The 21,022-nt window shown below is 45.6% G+C and overlaps 1 protein-coding gene across 3 annotated transcripts in view; it reads left to right on the top strand.

Annotated features, from left to right (window-relative positions):
* Positions 1-19,440, top strand: part of PROSER2 (proline and serine rich 2) — a 28,819-nt gene extending 9,379 nt beyond the window's left edge. For 2 of the 3 annotated variants that reach the window (XM_034764829.1, XM_034764821.1), the window contains exons 2-4: positions 4,439-4,666; positions 16,470-16,722; positions 17,973-18,979. In XM_034764829.1, coding sequence (XP_034620720.1) covers positions 4,532-4,666; positions 16,470-16,722; positions 17,973-18,979 — 1,395 coding nt within the window. In that variant the 5' untranslated portion in view covers positions 4,439-4,531. Of the gene's footprint in view, positions 1-4,438; positions 4,667-16,469; positions 16,723-17,972 lie in introns of those variants that run through there. The other variant, XM_034764837.1, reaches the window with a different exon arrangement.
* Positions 19,441-21,022: the final 1,582 nt, after the last annotated feature.

Here is a 21,022-nt window from a genome sequence, read left to right on the forward strand (position 1 = left end):
CTCACACGAGCAAAATCTGTAGGGTAGCCAGGGCCTACAAGAGAGGAATAATGGCTACCATAACACATCTTGCCTGTTGTTGGGTAGGAGGGTGAAGATTTCTTCTTTTCCAAGGAACGATTAACTACTGAGCTCGATGAAGCCTTTCTGAGCCTGAAATGCAGGATGAATAATGTGGAGTTGTTGGAAGTGAAGCTGCTCCCTGCTGTTACAGAGTTCTTATTAGCATTGGATCTGGGTGTTCTTTTTCAGGTGCAAAGAATACCCCTCTGAGGCTCAGTACAGGACCCCCTTGAGGTTTTGCAGTTGACTTCAGTGGGAGCAGGACAGGACTCTTGGGTCAAATAGTTCTCCCTCCTCCTCCTGGTTAGATTAGGTTGGTTTAAACTTTTGGAGGCTATCTTTGCTGAGATGCCCTGGTGATGTGAGACATGTAAATTCCTAGATAGACAACAAACTTGGTGACCTTTTGTCACCAGTGGGGCACCATTGTGAAAATTGGGGGGGTGTATGTGTGAAAAGTTCAGCAAGAAGCTTTAGGGTTAAGATACCAAAAAAACCTGGGGCTCACTGAAAGACACTGTTAACAGATGGAACAAATGTGGTGTTTCAGTACATCCAACCCAAGACTCATACATGAATGTTACAGGGAGATGTTCAAAGGTACAAATGGGAGGTAAGCATCCCACTTTCATGGAGTTGTGGTAAGAGTTGGGCATTTGTGCCTTTGACAACCTCCCTTACTTGTAAGCAGTGTCTTTAAAGATAATGGATTAAATCCTTGTCCTGTTTGAAGTCAATGGGAGTTTCCCAATGGACTTCAGCAGCACCAGGCTTTTAACCCATTGTGTTACCTTTCACCAAATGCTACTGCCATGTGAACAGTCTAGTGCTGTGTCCCAGTGCTTACTCTGAAGATGGAGCTGAGGAATCCAGGTAATGGGACAGGATGCGTTCTTCCTTTATGCTGCTTGTTTGAATTTCACATCCTCCTGCCATTGCATAAGAACGGCCGTACTGGGTCAGACCAAAGGTCCATCTAGCCCAGTATCCTGTCTACTGACCGTGGCCAATGCCAGGTGCCCCAGAGGGAGTGAACCTAACAGGCAATGATCAAGTGATCTCTCTCCTGCCATCCATCTCCACCCTCTGACAAACAGAGGCTAGGGACACCATTCCTTGCCCATCGTGGCTAATAGCCATTAATGGATTTAACCTCCATGAATTTATCCAGTTCTTTTTTAAACGTTGTTATAGTCCTAGCCTTCACAACCTTCTCAGGTAAGGAGTTCCACAAGTTGACTGTGCACTGTGTGAAGAAGAACTTCCTTTTATTTGTTTTAAACCTGCTGCATATTAATTTCATTTGGTGACCCCCTAGTTCTTGTATTATGGGAATAAGTAAATAACTTTTTCTTATCTACTTTCTCCACATCACTCATAATTTTATATACCTCTATCATATCCCCCCCCCCTTAGACTTCTGTTTTCCAAGCTGAAGAGTCCTAGCCTCTTTAATATCTCCTCATATGGGACCCTCTCCAAACCCCTAATGATTTTAGTTGCCCTTCTCTGAACCTTTTCTAGTGCCAGTATATCTTTTTTGAGATGAGGAGACCACGTCTGTACGCAGTATTCAAGATGTGGGCGTTGATTTATATAAGGGCAATAATATATTCTCCGTCTTATTCTCTATCCCCTTTTTAATGATTCCTAACATCCTGTTTGCTTTTTTGACCACCTCTGTACACCGCGTGGACATCTTCAGAGAACTATCCACGATGGCGCCAAGATCTTTTTCCTGACTTGTTGTAGCTAAATTAGCCCCCATCATATTGTATGTATAGCTGGGGTTATTTTTTCCAATGTGCATTACTTTACATTTATCTATTTAATTTCATTTACCATTTTGTTGCCCAATCACTTAGTTTTGAGAGATCTTTTTGAAGTTCTTCAGTCTGCTTTGGTCTTAACTATTTTGAGCAGTTTAGTATCCTCTGCAAACTTTGCCACCTCACTTTTTACCCCTTTCTCCAGATCATTTATGAATAAGTTGAATAGGATTGGTCCTAGGACTGACCCTTGGGGAACACCACTAGTTTACCATTAATTCCTACCCTTTGTTCCCTATCTTTTAACCAGTTCTCAATCCATGAAAGGACCTTCCCTTTTATCCCATGACAACTTAATTTACGTAAGAGCCTTTAGTGAGGGACCTTGTCAAAGGCTTTCTGGAAATCTAAGTACACTATGTCCACTGGATCCCCCTTGTCCACATGTTTGTTGACCCTTTCAAAGAACTCTAATAGATTAGTAAGATACGATTTGCCTTTAGAGAAACCATGTTGACTTTTGCCCAACAATTTATGTTCTTCTATGTGTCTGACAATTTTATTCTTTACTATTGTTTCGACTAATTTGCCCGGTACCGACGTTCGACTTATTAGTCTGTAATTGCCAGGATCACCTCTAGAGCCCTTTTTAAATATATCTCTGGTGCCTGCAGAGGCAGAAATGAGAACACAGAAATGAGGTGCAGCAGTATTAAAAACATGCCTGCCTTGTAACCTTTGGTCATATTTTTCATAGTATACATGTATGAAACAGTAATTCTGGGCATGCACTTACATAGGTGTTGCTGTAATTGCAAGACTAAGTAAGTATAGTAAGAGGTGGGCATAAGAAGAGGGCAGAAATAAGTGTTCATTCCTAAGGATAGGTGGCTTTTAAAAAGGTCTCCAAAGTAAATCGTAACTGTTAGATTTATTGTTGCTTACCAGAGCAGCTTTTTCCTATTTTAGCATGGTTCAGTGGGGTGGAAATCCACTGCTCTGTTTACTTTGGATTGTTTACTCCTAGGATTTTCTGGATTGCAGCCTAGCTACATTGTGTGGGAGTCTTCCCATAAGACAAATATTGGCGTGATGGCATAGCTAAAACAACATTCATACATACCTTTAGTATATCATAGCATTCTGCCAGGATGAAGTGATCAGGAGAATGGAATTGTTAGAATATTGATAGATGCTGTTGTATTGATGTGACATGCCAATCAGCTGGTTAAGAGGCAAAAAAAAAGTTAATGGTTTCTGAGAGGTGGGGTGGGGTGAGAGAGGAGAAATAATCCAGTTGAACTGGAAATGCAAACTGGGCTCCCCACCTCCCACTTGTTTTGCCCCTAAGGAGTCAAACTATGAGACTGTAAGTTCTTCGGGTCCAGGACTGTCTCATTCTATGTTTGTACTGAGCCCAGCACAGTAGAACCCCATTCTCAATGGTCCCCTGGGCGCTAACGTAACAAACGTGATAGTTGGTGGTACTAAACACCAGCCCATGACCCCAGTGTACTGAGGAATTGTATTTGTTACCACTCTACAGAATATTTAAATATTGCTTGTGACTGGGGAAGTTCTGGTGGTGGGGGGAAAAAGACGGTGCATCTGAAGTGTGTGGTGTTAGTTCTCAGTACATCATCATGCTATTAGATATGTCTGGATGTTTGAGAGGAGATGGGCCGGTAGGGTGGGGAAGTGTCTCATGCTGTTAGTGAGCGCTGTCTCTAGAGGATGCTCTTATCTTGATGTTAATGTTTGGGACTGAAGAAAATATTGGGGCAGAGGAGTAAGGTTCCTTCAAAGCATTACAACTAGTTCTAATGCTTATCAGCCAGATACAGCGGAACTGAAACCTGCGATAGCTTGAAAGCTCTTGTGCGTCAGTAAATACTTGTGTATGGGGTTTTTATTCCAATAAGCCTGGTTTCTCCAAAGGAATAAACATCTTTCTGCATGACAGTGAATGAAATTAAGTTAGAGTCAGAGGTGCTTTAAGGTTTAAAGTGCAATTTCACTCTGAAATGGGACTATAAAAATGGTACCTGCTTACTCCACAGATGGTTTCCTTGAATGTAATCAAGATTGGCTCTGTTCACATGAGTGACAAATGCGTCAGCCCTGCAGAGCTAAGAGATGGAACTGGATTTCATTCCTCTTATGCATCTTAATAAAAAAGAAAAATTGTTCCCATCAAACCCATTGGCAGTTAAGGGGTTGCATAGAGGTCACTGGAGGTGTAATAATTTGGCATGCAGAATCTTATTACCAGTAGTAGTGATGTGTGATAATACTAATAATAGAAAACCCAGCCTGATTGTCAGATCCCAGTATGTAGTTATGTAATGTCCGCACTGATAAACGGAGCCCATCTGATCCGGAAGTCGCCAAGATGGACATGTAGCCCATGTGTTTTAAAGTCACCTTTTAGATTAGAACTGCACTTTAAGATGTAGGTGGTTGATGGAAATACCCTGGTCTCCTGCAAAGTGATTAAAAGATTTTTCCTGATTATAGACTGAGATCTTCACTGTTTACCCTCCCTGCCCGTTAAATAGATTAAAAATCAAACCTAAACTAACACCACAATTCTCTTCTACTTTCAGAGATGAACATGGTGAGCAGCACCATATAAGGCATTGACCACTTTCTACGCTGCCCGACAAACCTGCTTTGGAACGATCTTTCTTTGGGGTGGGATGCCTAGACATTTGATGTTGGACTTTTCAGAAATGGCATCTGAAATCTCACCAAAGTGCAGACTTGAGAGCTTTGAAAGAAGTGGGAGCTTGGAGAGTCGAAGCACCCACTCTAGGTGCAGGAATTTTACCTTGGTAAGTGCTTAATCTAGCTAAGTGACCTAACCTACCTTTGCTTTCTTTGCATCCTGTAGTTTTTGGATTTTTTTAGTGTTTAAGCTCAATTGACTGGAGTCCTGTATTACTGATTTTTTTTTATTGGTTTCAGAGTAGCAGCCGTGTTAGTCTGTATCTGTAAAAGAAACAGGAGTACTTGTGGCACCTTGGAGACTAACAAATTTGATTATAGCTCTACATGCATTAAGGCCAAAAATAACCATTTTTGCTCCTTTAGTCTGACTTTCTGCCTATGACGCAGGCCATAGCTTGGTGGAATGCCTTATTTTATTTCATTCACAAAGCTGGAATAACCAAGACTAGGTTGCTAGATCAAATCACATTGTAAACTTCCCTATTCCGTTCGCACGCATCTTACCACCACGGATTTGGAATCACAATTGACTCGTTCCAGACACAGACAAGTCCTGTGAACAAAAGAAATTGGAGATGTTTACCCTCTTCCCAAAGCAGGGCAGCTTTGAGAATAACCATCAGTAAGGTACTTAGTGCTTGATTGTAGACATCTCCTGTGTTCTGTTTCCTATTAGATTAGGCACTTAGTTGCCACTAGCTGCATAAAGGCTCTACTACTCACTCAGACTTAATATAATTTGGTGTGTAATGAATACATCCCCATAAACATAGCTGTCTTCACATAAATGCATGTGTGTGGTCATTAAAATTGTGCATGAGTAATCGCTGAGTGTGAGACATGAGCCTTGCATCCTCCAATTAGAATGACTCAGGCTATTCAAGCATTGTTGCAGGAGGGGCCAGGGAAGGGATCGGGTCCTTTCACACTTGAGTCAATGAGTCATTGATGGGCGCAGGCATAATAGGCCTGGGGAGGCTAAGCCTTCCCTAAGCCACGCCCTGGCCCTGCCCATGCTGCGCCCTCTTCCCCCATGCCGGTGCCCAAGTCGGCAGGAGCTCAGTTCTGTCGGCAGGAGCTCAGTTCTGCCGCCAGCCACAGCCGATGCTGAGGCTAGCTGGCTGGCAGCCTGGCACTGGGGGGGCGCGGCCTGGTGCTAGGCCGTGGGGGAGGGGAGGTGTGGTGGGTGCTGGGTGCAGCCTGGCTGTGGGGGAGGGGAGGTAGGGTGGGTGATTGGGGCTCTGGAGGATGGGGGGGCAAGGTACAAAGGGTGGGGCCATGTGGTTAGTCTCCCTGAAGGCAGGGGGGCGGGGTGTCTCACGCACCAGCCATGCAGTCATTGCCACTGAGAAGGCAATGACCCAGACAGTGTTTGTCTCTCAAAAGCACTGAGCATCCATGGCAGCAGGTCTCGGGCTGCGCCCCCAAAATCAGTGGCAGCTCTTGGGAAATGAAACACAACAGGTGTTCACATCGTCACCTGTCTACTCTTCAGTGTCAAGAAGTGACATGGGCCACCTCTTGAACGACCTTCATCTAAGTGGGCGGCAGCATGAGATATGCTTCCATGATAGGGTTGGAATCCTCTGCTGTCATGGTGTTTCCTGTAGGTAACAAGAGGAGGGTTTTTTTGTACCCAACCCAGCAGGGATAACAAGCTGGCTATTGATGGAGGACTTCCACCAGTGTCATGCATCTCTCAGCTGACCAAGCTCAGGATGACATTAGTGCCTTTTCTATAGGCTGTGCTGTGTAGTTTGTGTGGCTTTTTTATCCACGTGCAGTAGGAAAGGTCATACTAGAATTAATAAGTCTCTTAAATGACATCAATATTAAACAGATGTTAATAAATGGTTGGCATAGCAGATAAAGCACCTAGCAACTAAGGAAAAGTTGCAGCTTCCTGCAGCTCCCATTGTGCAGGAATGGCAAACCATGGCCACTGGGAGCTGTGGGCGGCTGTTCAAATGTAAACAAACTGTCTGGCGGCCTGCCAGCGGATTATCATGATGGGCTGCAGGTTGCTCGCAACTGCCTTAAGTGATGCTCTTCCTCCCAGGCAACATCGATTCCTTTTGTGGCCTTTAAGCCAGTCACTTAAACTTCTTGTCTTTGCTTCCTCATTTACAAAGCGAGGATAAATAGTACTGACCTTACATGTGGTGTTTGTAAAGGTGTCAAGTTTTAGGGGAAGGGGGGTGGAGAGAGAAAAGCACTGACAGTATGTTAGACTTCCTTTACAGTCCATATTAACACCCTATCAAAACATTTCATCACTACATCTTAACATCTCTCTACAATTATCAGTCACCCATAGCTGCTTTTCAGCTGGCATCACAATCTTTAGATACTACAAGGCAGGCAGATCATTAAGTTTAAAGGTTTCTAAGAACTTATCTGTTGTCTGCATTAATGAGTTTCGGTTTATCCAGACACAACACAGGGAGTCAGGGTCACTTTTGCTTTGCAGGGCTTCAGAGGATTAGAAGTGAAAGTATCGCTTAAGATTTTTATTTTTTTCCCCCCAGCTGGTTACAAGGAAAGGGCCCTCCATATCTTTAGATGTCTAAACTCCATCCAGTTGGCAGGCGCAACCTTTGGATGAGAGATCTCTATGGAATTCAAACAAACACAGGAAAACAATAGCATGTGCAAACAGTTGAACTAACTAGCATACACTGGCTGCTCAGAGCCAGTCTGGTTGACCTGGTAGCTTAGACAGTTTGCAGTTGTATTTTATACCAGTGCTGCATCTGTGAAACTGTACCACTGCTAGCGTTTGGGGGAGAGACTTAAACCCTCAGTGTACACAAGGCCCAGGTGTAAGAACTAATTCTTGCCAGCAGTCTATTGTCACTTTAGCATATTAAGTAGAGGAAGTCTTGGAAATGTGCAGCTGTCTGCATGTTAATGCTTTGATCTAATCCATTTAGATACAATGCATTCTTTAAAGCACCCCATAGTCATATGTTGACTAGAAAAAGCTATTTTTAATGGTAACTGTATCCATGCTGTGTTTGGAGTGGAATTTGCCTAACGAATAACGGACACTTAAGGGTTAGCATCACAAACCAAAATGTAAGTTTAATTGAAAAGTGATCTAGCCCATGTCCATTTATTTTAGAACTGTAAAAAGTCACATTATTCGAGGAAGGAAGTTTTGCACACAGGTCTGTGAGTATGAAAAGTGACATTCTGCCAGTGTCTAAACATATCTCCTTGTCGGAGCAAAAGTTGACATTCAGATCAGCTAAAACAATCTCAGTGGAGTGAAAGATGAGTGCACCTTCTCCATGCATGGAATCACTTGCATGGCTCTAAAAGGATGGGTAAACAAAAATACTCAGTTCTTCTCAAGTGTCTCAATTCCTAATCCCATGCTTTAAATTTAGAGCATGCTCCCTTTCACTTGGGGCAAGGGCTCCTGTTCTTGGTCATCTCTTTTACACAGCTGATGAAACAAGTGCAGTTAAATCCAGGCTGAGCAGTTTAAGACGGTATATTTGAATCTCACTGGGGATAAAATGAGGCCCTGGACTTTTTTCAAGCATCCGTTTATGCATCAGCAGCTTAAGACAAAAAAACAAAGGTTTGTGGGCTTAAGCAGCAAGGCCTCCTTTTTCAGTGCTTTAATTCTGTAATTGTATTCATAGGCGACAGGTGGAGCCCCCCTTTAGGGAGGCTAGCCCCAGCTCTGCCCCTTTTGTCTGCCCCCCCTCCCTGCCCAGAGGAGCCCCAAGTGCCCCCCCACGTTGGCCAAAGGAGCTCTGGACCAGCCCAAGCCCTCCCCACATCCAGCCCAGAGGAGTCCTAGGCCAGCCTCAGCCATGCCATGCCTCCCCAGATCCCAAGCTGCCCTGGGTAAAAACCTCTTGTCCCAAAGACGCTTTTGATATGCCCCATGCAGGTTCCGAGATGGCTGAGAAGGGCGGTATTTGTTACTCAGCTTCCTGGATTCAGAAGTCCAGGGAGATTACAAATGAACCTGGTAAGCTTCTTAGCACATTACCACCTCCTCAGCCACCCTGGAACCTGCATGGGGCATAATAAAGCAAAAACTTCCCCCCGCCAAACCCCGCAACAGGGTCCGGTGGTAGCAGCGTGGGGGGCAGAGCCTCCCCTGGTCTATTATACCCGCTGCCCATGATTGTACTATTTCTAAATCCACCTGTGAGTAACTGAAGTCATTTCTAGGTGGGAATAGCATATCAGTGCAGTAGTGTCACTTACTGAAACCATACAGCACCTGCTCGAGCATGTTTCGGGTGAGTTGTGCTGGCAGTGAATTATGGTATTGAGATTGTACTAGTGTCTCAAATGCAATTGAGAGCTACTGAGAGAACCTCCTTCCTGTGCTGATTACCCTGTGTGCTGTTAAATACCTACTGCTCTTGGGCACTGTGTGTGTAGCCTTCGTACATATCCAAATGCAATGGACCCTATTGTGTCCTGTTAATTTGATTCTAGGTTGGGTTAGACTTTCCAGTTATACCTGTGTTAGCTGCTATATTTGGAAATAGGTTTTGACCAAATGCTCCCGCCGCCCTCCCCCCTGGCACTCAGGGGCTGGAGTCTGTGCCGCCTGCCCACCCAGTGCTCCGGTGCTGGGCGCCATGCTGCCCACCCCCTCCGCCCCCCATGTTGGGGCCGGGGGCTGGGCTCAGCTGCCTGCATGCCTGGCACTCCAGGCCTGGGGTGAGGGGCTGGGCTGCCTGCCCGCCCACCTGCTGTTCTGGGGGCTGCGCTGCCTGACCAGCGCTCCGGGGGGATGGACACTCAGGCTGGCGCGGGGTGGGGCTCTCTGGGCTCTGGCAGAGGTATGAGGGGCAGGCCAGCCAGTGGCTATCCTCCCCAAGCCAATGGGTTCACCCGCCGCCACCCATGGCAGACGTGCTACCTAAACAATGACCAATGCACTATGGGATGGCAGCAGGACAAGGACTATTTGTACTGTTGTGTTGTTCCCCCTGTGGTAGCTGTTGGCACTGCCGTCATGCCAACTCTAATCAGGAATGCACGGCTGCCTCTGGCGCTGGGTAGCGAGCAGCTGCATTCCTCCCCATTCAGATTCTTGCATTGTAACATCCGATTGTGTGAAGCAATCTCATACATGCCAATCTCAGACCTTCCCTTTGCACAAGTACCCACTTAACCTTATCTGCACCCAGGCTCCTCCAACTTCTCCATTAAACCAAGGAGGTTACACAGTAGTAAGGTTTTAGAAGTTACGGGTGTTAGTCAGGAATTGCAGACTTGATTCTACTACAACTATTCCCTTGTTCATATGAATTTACAGTGGACTGATCCCAACAATACCCCATAACTCTTGACTCCACCATGCTGAATGTAGGGAGTATGTCACACAAGATTAAGTGGTCCTGTAATGACACTATTTCCAGTCTATTGAGATGATCTTCAATCACTGAATTTTTCCAGTGTTTCTGTTATTTATAAAATACCTGTCTATGGCCCTATATGTAGAATGAGAATCTCTTCACACAATCATACATGCAAATAACTAATTATTCTTGTTCTGAAGCACCTCTTATTTTCGTTTTTATTGCTTAGTATTCACTCTTAGTAGAATTAAAGTCCCTTATATTAAAGGGCCAGTAGATCACACCTTTACTACCCAATTTAAAACACAGGGGTTGCCCAAGTCACTGTGGGCCGCCTTTGACCTCCAAAACCCTTAGATACTGACACCAAAAAAGACCAAACATTGAGTCTTTCAGATCCAATGCTGTGATTGCAGGGATGGCTTTCAACATTGGTACTTAAGTGGACTTAAATTTTGAACAGAAATCAAACACAGAATTTTACACACACACGCAATCCATTTATAGAGATAAACTTACTTACAATGTAGCAAAAATTCCAGATTTAATAAAACCATGGGATATGCAATACTGGGTCCATGGCTGTAATATATTCTCCAGTCCTTAATATTAAAGTAACTTTTCTGGACAGGGTAGAAGAGAATTTGCTCACTGGAACACACACTTTCCTTTACAAAAAATATTCCAGTAGAGCGCACACTGCTCATGCCAGACAGGGCAAATGTGCATTAAGTTCTAATATATTAGATGCCAACTGAACATATCCAGCTTTTTTTCGCTTGTAATCCAAACTTCTTCCCTCACAGGCAACAGCTTTAAGACTCTAAATATTTCAGTTTTCAAACTTCAGCTGTTCTTTGACTGTAGCTTTTTCTTAAAACAAGAAAACCCACTCTCTCCCCCTGCCCTCCTCTGCTTTCCAGTATCGCAAGGAGTTGCAGGGATTCTACTTAAACTTTCCGAAAACAAATTATTTTTCAGGCAGCAAGAGAGCCTGGAAAATAAGCCCCAAAAGAGGTGACTGTTTCCACATATGGACTATGTGGAAAACAGGGTTATAATGGAAACAGGTTTTGTAACCTTAGTTCTAGTTGGCACAGCCAGCACCTACTGTAATAAAATTCCTCCCCCTTTTCTGAAGCTTTCAGTATAATTTGAAGAATGCAGAAGAGCATTTTGTAAGGCAGCCGTGCTCTTAGAGCAGCGATCGCTTGTAATTCCTCAAATTACACCATGGAAGTACAGAGACAGCTAATGTAAGCAATAACCATTCACAAGCTGTCACTGCTCTGAGAGCATTGTTGTTCCACTGTACTGACATGCGCATATTATCACCATAGTATCTGAGCAGCTTGAACACCAATGGATATATTCTCATGACACCTCTGCGGCAGGGAAATATCCCCATTTTACAGATGGGGAAACTTGAGGCATAGTGTGCCTGTGCCAGGGCTGGAATCTGGACTTTAAGGGTCTCCTGAACCCCATCTCAGTGTCCTAACCAAAAGACCATTGTTCCTCTGTAGCTGCTTTCTCATTTCTCCCATGAGAAACTGACTACTTGGGTGACCATTGCAGAGAGCTTTTGGTTGAGGGAAGAAAATGGCTGTGAACATAGACTTGTGCCTGACGATACTGGGGGAGGCACAATGTGAAGGGAGGGCCATGTGACTGCTCCACCTGTTGCCTCTGGGAGGAACCTTCCAGCCCCACCTCTCTGGGCCAGGGCAGCCAGTCCTGCCAGCTGCTGGGAGGCTGGGGCCACAGGACCGGGAGCATGTGCCGCTGGTCTGGGCTGGCCTCAGCCTGACACAGCATCAGTGTCTCTCGGGAGTTCCCACGCGCTCGCGGACACCGCAGCAGGGGGAGGGGCATGGGCAAGGCTCCTGCCTCCGGCTGAACAAAGGGACCTTGCTCCAAGCACCTTCCCCAGTGACCCTCCAGCCCTGAGCTGGGCCCGGTCCAGGGCTGCTGCATGGGTCCCTCTGTCCTTCTCCTGCTGCACCTCTCTTCCCCCCTCCCCTGGCACTTCCAGCTCCCTGGGCCAGGGTGGGTGGGGTGGAGCCACTTCTCAGACTGGCTCACTGTGCTCCATACCACTTGCTGAGAGACGGTAGCTAGGTTGACAGAAGAACTCTGTCTACAGTGGGGATTAGACTAGTTTAACCATGTCACTCAGGGTGTGGAATTTTCATACCCCTGAGCTATGTAGTTGAGTTGTCTTAACATTTTAGTGTGGACCTGGCCTCTGTCAAAAACACACCAATGTTCATCTGGTAAGGCCTCAATCCTGCATTGCAGGGTTAACACAGGGGCAGATTAACAAATTTGCTGCCCCTAGGCTGTCAAAAAATTGCCTGCCCTCCTCCCCCACGGCAAGCCAGGGACGGGGGGAGAAGGGGAGTTGTGGCGTGCTTAGGGGATGGCGGCAGTGGAGCAGGGGTGAGCTGGGGCAGGGAGTGGTTCCCTGCCCCCCCCCCCCAGGAGTTATTCCCCGTGCCTGCCAGCCCCAGCTCATCTCCGCTATCCCCTGAACGCGCCACTAATCACTTCTCCTCCTTCCCAGCGCTTTCGTGCGGCAAGCCTGGGAGGGAGGGGGGAGAAGGGGACTTGCGGCGTGCTCGGGGGGATGGCGGCAGCAGTGGAGCAGAGGTGAGCTGGGGCGGGCCAGGGAGCGGTTCCCGGCCCCCCCTGTTACTCCTCGTGCCCGCGGGCCCTAGCTCACCTCTGCGCCGCCTCCTCCTAGCACGCTGCAACTCGCTTCTCTCTCCCTCCCAGGCTTGCCGCGCTGGGAGGGAGGGAGAAGGAGGGAAGCACGGCGCGCCTGGGGGAGGAGGCGGGCTGGGGATTTGGGGAAGGGGCAGAGTTGGGGAGGGGGCAAGAGCAAATTTGTTGGCCTATGCGATAATACACCGCTGGGTTAACATACTGCACAGTGAGGGCTATTTCTCTGTTCAGTCCTGTTTTCAGCTCCCTCCCTCCCCCCAGGTATTTCAGCTCAGTAGATGGGGGGGGGGGGGCTTTTGGGGGAGGTCAGTTTTGTGTGTTTTTGTGGGGGGGGGATGTTTGTTTTTTAAATGGGAGACTTTTTTTTTCTTTTAAACTGTAGCTGAAAAATTTTGCTCAAACTTAAAACCCAATCCTGCCATAAGGCAGAAACCACCCTCTGAAAACGTTAGCCCAAGAAATCAGTGCTTTAGACAAGCAATTAAAAATGGGGCTAGAATGGAAACACTTAGCTACAGTGTGATGCTGACAGGCCAGGTGCCAACTCTTGCCAAGGCTGCGGGCATTAACAAAGAACTGACAAACTCCTAGCTGGAGACCAGACCAGTTCACTTGTGTTAGTGAAGGTATTAGTCTTAAGAATATATTTAGTGTTTAGACTCTGATTCATGCAGCAATTTACGAACATTCTACAATCTTATTCATGATGTCTGTATTCCATGCTATGAGAATATGTAAATTTTGCTTTATAACTTTGAAAATGTCTGGTCTGAACTTATGAACTCAGATGGGAAGAGTATGGGGTTGGGTTTTTTCCCACGGTCCATCCAGAAGAAATAGCAAAATCAGATGGGCCCTCAAGGAACATCGCAGTACAAAGGATTGGTGAATGGCCCTGTCACACCTTGGAAATGCTGTGTGCAAGGAAGCTCATTCTTGATGGACTTGAAAGCTGAATGAAGGCAATAAAACAAAGACCTAGGAAAATTGTCCTTCTCTTTGCTGTTTGAACTGTCACAGGGCCAGAGACCCCAAACTAAAGCCAGAGATCCCCATGGGTCACCACCTGGGTCTGCCTTGAAAGATACCTTTTTGAGTTGACAGATTACTACAACTCAGTCACTCTTGGGAGTTAGATTGCAACTCACTGTATGTTTGCTTGCTTTAACCTGTAAAGATTTATTAATTAGGAAAAATAAATGTTTTATTTAGCTTATTATAGGCTTGGCTACAGGTATCTCTTATCTTTGGTGTAAGATCTAGCATAGGTGCCGACTTCCCCTCTTTCCCATGGGTACTTGACCCACTGCCCCTGGCCCTGCCCCCACTCCCACTCCACCCCTTCCATGATGCCCTGCCCCCATTCCAACTCCTCCCCCAAATCCCCGCCTCCTCCCCAGAGCTTGCTAACGCTGCCAAACAGCTGTTTGGCAGTAGCTGGGCAGGAAGTGCTGGGAGGTAGGTGGAGGAGCAGGGACATGGCACACAAGGAGGAGGTGAGGTCGGGTGGGGAGAGCTTGGCTGCCAGTGGGTGCAGAGCACCCACTAATTTTTCCCTGTGGGTGCTCCAGCCCTGGAGCACCCATGGAGTCAGCGCCTATGAGATTTAGGGTACCAATTGATCTGGGGTAAGTGACTGGTCTCTTGGGACTAGAAGCAACCTGAATACGGTGTGAATTTTTTGGTGTAAGTTACCGTTTATAACTAAGTCCAGCTTGCCTGGGTGGCAAGATAGGCTGGAGACTATAAGGGGACTGTCTGTGACACCCTGGTAAAACTGTTGTGATCCAGGAGTTCACGTTTGTTTCTGGCTTGGTGAAATCTAATTATAGAACATACCACCAGTTTGGGGTGCCTGCCCTCTTTTTGACAGTCCACCCTGAGGTAGGCACTCATGGTTGTGAGCCACTCCAGACAGTGTGACACACAGCAGTTGCTGGCACTAGATAATTCATGCAGTCTGTCAGGAGTACACTTCAGGTTACACAATTAATGTGTGGTGTATGGGTGCCAGAACTGCAGTGCTTTGCTCATAACCATCTGGCTCTCAGGGAATGCATCAACATCACATACTTCTTGTGTTGGCAAAAACGACCCAAGATTTCTCTTGTATTCATTAGAAAACTTCCAGAGATTGTAGCTCAACCAATACCGACCAGGCTGGTTTACAAGTGGGTTTTTTCTTCTCTGAAGACCCAAAGATGTTCTTCGAAGCCGAAATGTAGAGCAGTGGAGGGGGAAGTTCAACTGGCTGCTTGGGATTATAAAGCTAATTGTGAGCCCTAAAGCATTTACCTTCACACCCCCATGGTGGTGGTTTAAATTGCAGACCCACCCACACTACTCAGTGCTTAAGGCTTACTGCCAATCACCTAGTGCTTTTCATCTATAGACTATAGTGTTCTGCGAAGGTAGGTCAGCAGCATCGTCCCCATTTTAATGACTGGAGCACAGAGGCAAAGGCTTTGCCTGCACCAGGATTTTAGCCACTGGTATATCTGCACCAATGCACACTTACTTCTTTACCCCAGCACAGGTTGATCAGCACAGCTTACTCTGGTTTGGCACGAGTTACATTGCCTTGGTGTAACCTGCGTTTCCTCTAGGGTTTTGCATCGGTAGAGCTACACGTGTCTGGCTTGTCAGGCCAGGCAACAAGCTAAAAGCAGAGATGGAACTTGTATCTTGACTCCCTGCCTGGTTTCTCTTCCCCCTCTCCCCCTGCCCGGTTTGCAGCCAGCAGCTGCTAGCCATTCTCACGGTTACACACTGTATGAGAGAAGTGTAATCTAGAAAAGGAAGCAAACCACCACTTGCCTCTCATTGCTACTAGAACAGGTGCTTTGCAGACAGTCTGCAAAGTTGTTGGGAAATGTCTTTTCCCGCACCTATTGTCTCATAACACTCCTTACTAGTCATTATTTGTCATCCTTCTACTTGTGGAAAAGAGGGTGCTTCCCATGAGGTAGGAGTGTGAGAAGGGTTCAAGCATTGCTGCTCATAGAAGCGTTACTGGGATCAGGTTCGTCGAGAGCTGTGAATCAGAGAAGACTAAGTGACTTCTTGGATCATCCAGTCTATTTCCCCACTCATGCAGGATTATTCCCTACTGGACAAAACCTGCCTTGCTGGTCCCTCTACTGTCAGGAAGCATTTCCTGATATTTATTCTAAATTTCCCTAGTTCGTTTCTTTTTAATATTATTCTCTCATTCTCCTTCATCCTTGTTAACAAATTGTAGATAGTTGGTTTATCATGGATATGTCTCTGCACATCTCTGTACCCCAATCTTCTTGTTCTCCCCCAACTTGATACAGTGACCAAAACGACTATTTTGGAAGCCCAATATGACACGAAAAAGGGGCAGGTACTTGGCTCTTCTGAAAATCAGGCACTTTAGTCTGTCTTGCATCAGACACTCAAGCACTGAACGTTTGTGAAAACACAAGTCTATACTCTGTAGTATCTATTCTCAACCAGAGCAAGTGAGATTTATTTTCTTTAATATGCTCTGCTAAAATAGGATATTACAGCAGTGGCTATGTCATCCTTTGTTTTTAATAATTTTGTAGTTCTGTCAAAAAACTTTCCACTCAAGACTTATGCTCTATCAACCCATACTGCTTAAATATACTCATGGTGTTCATATTGTAGCTATTTCGACTTTTTTTTCCCCCCTTAGGTTGGAAGTTTCTGATACGATAGTAATTGTTAGGATCATGCTTTTTTCTTTAAAACTGATGCTGCATTTGTGTTCTATTATTCAGTTAGCCAGTCTTTGCAAAATCCTATACAACTAGCATTTGTTGTCTTCACTTAAGACTCTTTTCTCTAACTGTAGGATGATGAAAGTCTCCAATACCTAACCCATGAGGAGAAGGATGTTCTCCTGTTTTTTGAAGAAACCATTGATTCTTTAGAAGATGACTTGGAAGAACAGGTCCTACATGACAGCGGTATCCATGGTCACTCCCCAAGATCAACGGACGAAAATGCTTCCAGCCATTCAGAATCGGAAGAGATCATTGACTTGGTGCAATCAACCTTTGAGAACAGTGATCACAAGTGTACTCCAAACAGAGAAGTAGCAACAGGTAAAGTGTGACAGCTTCTAGTGTATGTACATTGAAGCAAATCTGTTACTCAGGATACAGAAGTTCTAAGTCTTTTCAGTACTGACATACCTCTTGTTCTGAATTTGTTAAATCTGCTTTTTAAAAGTAGGATTCTTCACCATGTCTCTCCCTGTTGTAGGGGAAGTTTGTGTGCCAGTACCACCAGAGGTGACGCATGGAGTGGGACATGCAGGGTCAGGTCCCTCCCAGATTGCTTGGTCACATGGTGCAGCCTGGCCCTCCTTCCTGGGAGGCAGCTGAGCCAGCCGGAGAGACAGAGGCAGGAGAATCAACTGGAAGCTGCAGGGAGGGGCCTCTGCTTTCTGGGAGGAGGGAGGGGGCGTGCTACATTCCGAGAGGGGGGGACTCCTTGAGGGGTGTGACTCGAGCTGTTCCAGGGTTGTGCCCCCTCCCACTCTCAACAGGCACAGGTTGTCTCTGAGTACCACGCAGGTGGCTTAGTAGCTCAACATTATTAGTTTCCTTAATTTAGTGGCTCGGATGCTGAATTATGACTATTGTTCCTCTCTTGTGTGCCCTCCCCCTCCGAAACACCAAGGCACTAATAAAATAAAAGTGTAATCAAGTTGCTTCAATGAGCAATAGGAGTGAAATGCATGACAATGACTGTAACAAGTATACTTGTTCATGCATCCGTTCCTTTATCCACCTCTAGCCCACACTTCTGTGGACAGCCATCTTGTGAATCAATGGTAGTGGAGCCACCATGAGGGCTTAGAGGAATGTGGCTTCACTGACCAAACCCCACCACATGGGTAGGTGGTGCCCATAGAGAGTGGCCTCCTGATCCCTACACACAGCCAGTTTTCCCCAGACTCTCTGCAGAAGAGGAGGACTTGCCCATTAGCAAATGCGCTACTTGGGTTTTAAACCTGTTTCTTTCCCCTCTGGTCACAGTAACCAAGAAAGGGCACAAACGCAAGAAATAGAGGAAAAGGAGAAGGCTGCTGAAACACTGCACATACATCTAGCAGATATGGGAATAATGGATTAGCAGAAGGAAGGATTGTATCAAACCCATCAGACAGTGTCTAAGTGGAGGCATTAGTTGTCGGAGGAGACATTCAGCTACTCAAGTTCCAACTTCTTATTCAAGTGAAAAGTTGGGGGCGAGGGGTGTTTGTGGTGAGAGAGGCCAATACTAGTGAAAGGAAGCTTTGTGTTCTACTCTGTGCAAGGACCTAATGAGATTCCATTTGTTTTTTAAGTGTCAGAGACTGCCAGGAGAACAGATGATCCTAAGCCAGAGGGCAATGAGCTGCCTGAGAAGATTCCACCTCCTGATACTCCACCAAGCCACCCTTCAGCTCCTCCATTGATAAGCGATGAGACAGTTCTTGCTCCATGCCCCGTGCAGCACCCCAAGCTTCATCATGCCATCCCCACTCCATTTATCTTGGCTCAGAAAATGTCCGAGAAGCAAGATGAGACAAGGACATGCTCTCCCGCTTCCCCCAAGGAGGGGAAGCCTGTGGAGTGGAGAAAAGCCCCAGTGCAGAACGGAGACTGTTTCCCAGCTCTTAAGCACCCTCTGCTGCCTGCACCCAAATCCTACCGGTTTCCAAGTAATATCAACATAACCAATGCAGGTGGGAAGGAATTCAACCAAACTATCTCTAAGGCAGCAGTCAATGTGCAGGTGCGCAAGGCCCAGGTGCTGGCCAACATGAACGGAGCAGCCTTTGGGACAGCTGAAATAGAAGAGAGGTGGCAGAAGAATGAGCTCTTGGTTCGCAGCAGAAGCTCCTCCTTAAGAGATCTAACTTCTGAGCAAACACGATACGACGCTCTGACAAAACTAGGCCTGGCGAAGGAAAGGCCAAGTCTAGTCCAACAATATCGTGCCCCAAACACACAGAAGATACAGGACTTGCAGGAAGAACAGGGAGAGACTGTTTCTAATGGGTATCAAAATATCCACGCAACCTTAAAATGCGATCCCAGCCCTTTCCTTCCTATGGACAAGATCGTGAAGATCAAACCAGACACAGCTCTCACCAGGGACAAGGTTGCTCGACAGAATGTTGCCAAAAGCTTTTATGACCATGGGCAGCCCGACTTAAATCTGGAGATGAGAAAGAGGTCAGGCTCACTGCCGAGACCTTCAGGATTTCGACCCCAGGGGATAACAGTACAGTTTTCCGGCCGAGGCTCAACAGAAGAAGCCAGGAAAGAGGCTCTTCGGAAACTGGGGCTGCTGAAAGAGACTATCTGAAAATCTGACAGGACCATCCTGACACCTGGGGGCAAGCGGATGGATTGGCTTTGTGTTGGAGCAGTCAAACAGGATCCGGTTTAAAAGGAAACTGGGAGAACAAGGGGCAGTTCTGTGCTCCTGCAACCCCAGGAGGTATTAAATATTGTACAATCGCAGGGACTTGCTGTCTTCACACCAAGAGTGGCACCCTGGTGGGTTCAACACTACATCCCACCAAGTTACCCGTCTGATGTTCAGTGACTTGTGCAGACTTTTTCTTTCTAAAGTCCTGGCTGTAGCAGAGGGCATTGCATTAATGAAGTGTTCTGTGCAGTATTTTTTTTATTATTATTGTACGTAGATGACAAATCAAATGGAGGATTTTCCTTATGTTGTACCATTCTGAAGCCAAAAACCAGATAGATCCGTGTGTGTTTGTGTGTGTGTATGATATATTATAACTGAAGTCTTTTGACCTATCTCACAAAATTCCATGACTTTTCTTTCCTATGATATTGTATTACCTACCTCTGCCCATATTGATACATAACAGGTGTTGGAATCTTCCTTCTCCTCACTCTGCCCAAAATCTCAGCTCAAGCATGTCCCTGACTTGTGCCTCCTTACAGAGGGTGGTTTCCCATTTGGCCTTCTCTCGGACATAGAGGCCCAGGCTTGGAGTGGGTAACCGCATTGTTCTGCCACTTAATTTGAACATCACCTCTCCTCCTAAGCAGTTGCTTCTTGAGCATCTAGCGACCTACTGGGTGTACAGTGACAGGCACCAGTTAGCTCTCAAGGATACATGCAGTGTGTTCATCATGTTCCTCTGACAACCAAAGAGTAACTTGACAATCAGGAAGCTAAACCTTTATATACCAGAAATGATGACCAGAGAAGCCATAGGAACAAGTTAACTTTGTACCCAGAGTCAGAGCCTTCTGTTTAATGTCTTATTTTAAACAAGAGTTCAGTGGAGGAAACCTCATTGCTCTGAAACAGTAGTTCTACTCCACTGAGCAGCTGTGGTTCAGTGCTGTTATTTTTATTAACTGACGACTCCCCCCCCCCCCCTCCCCCCAGAGTCTTTCCTATGCTCATCCCTATACTGTGTTGAGAGCCCTAATAATTCCCAATTCTGAGATGTACCTTTCTTGGCAAAAATCAGCCTATCCTGCTAATGCATCACCAACGTTTTATAACCAGAATCCTTGTACATTAAACAGAATTAAAGGCACTTGTATTTACCAACACATGGAGACTTCCAAAACTCTGTCCAGTTGCCAATTTCCTGTGCCCAGCAGACAGAGTTTAAAGGCGGTGTGAAAATTATTTATTTATTTTTAAATGTTAGAAGGGATTTATGTCCCATATGGCAAAGTTACTCTTCCTAAACAAAATACCGGTAACTCATTTTCTCCTTCTATACATATCCCAGAATACTTTAGATTCCAAACTAGCTTCTATTCTTAATGACAAAGTATCTGACTCTATTTACTCATCTCTCTATTTTTATACATTTGTAAGAGGCCCAAAATATTTAATTTCTCCTAAAGGGGAAGATAAACCCAGTCAGTCTCTCTCTCCTCCTCCTCCTCCCCCCCCATGTAGCCTGGAGATGAGAAAGAGGTCAGGCTCACTGCCTAGACCTTTGGGTCCTTTCCTTTTTTTAAATGGCTGAGTTATAAATCTTGGAAAATAAGAGGAGTGGTTACAGTAGAGACTAACACACCCTCTATTATAAAAGTTCTGACAACTGTGATAAATATCTTTCTGTATTTCCTTGATAGAAAGTGTTGCTTAAAACTTTCTGAGTAAATTTATAAATTAAGCTTTTGAAGGAAAATCTTTTCATAATTGTTTACCTGCCTCATAAGTTATAAAATCTTTTTTTAAATAGTATTTAATCAGTTTTTATAATTGATTGCATATGTTATGGAATCTGGCTAGTTTTATTATTTAAATGAGGGATTATTTCTTCAGACTTTTAATACTTTGATTTGAAAGATCATGTTCCCTGTTGTAACAGATGTATGTAAGTAATTTTGAAATCGACTGACT

This window comes from Trachemys scripta, chromosome 1 (genome assembly GCF_013100865.1).
Source record: "Trachemys scripta elegans isolate TJP31775 chromosome 1, CAS_Tse_1.0, whole genome shotgun sequence".
Taxonomy (NCBI): Eukaryota; Metazoa; Chordata; order Testudines; family Emydidae; genus Trachemys; species Trachemys scripta.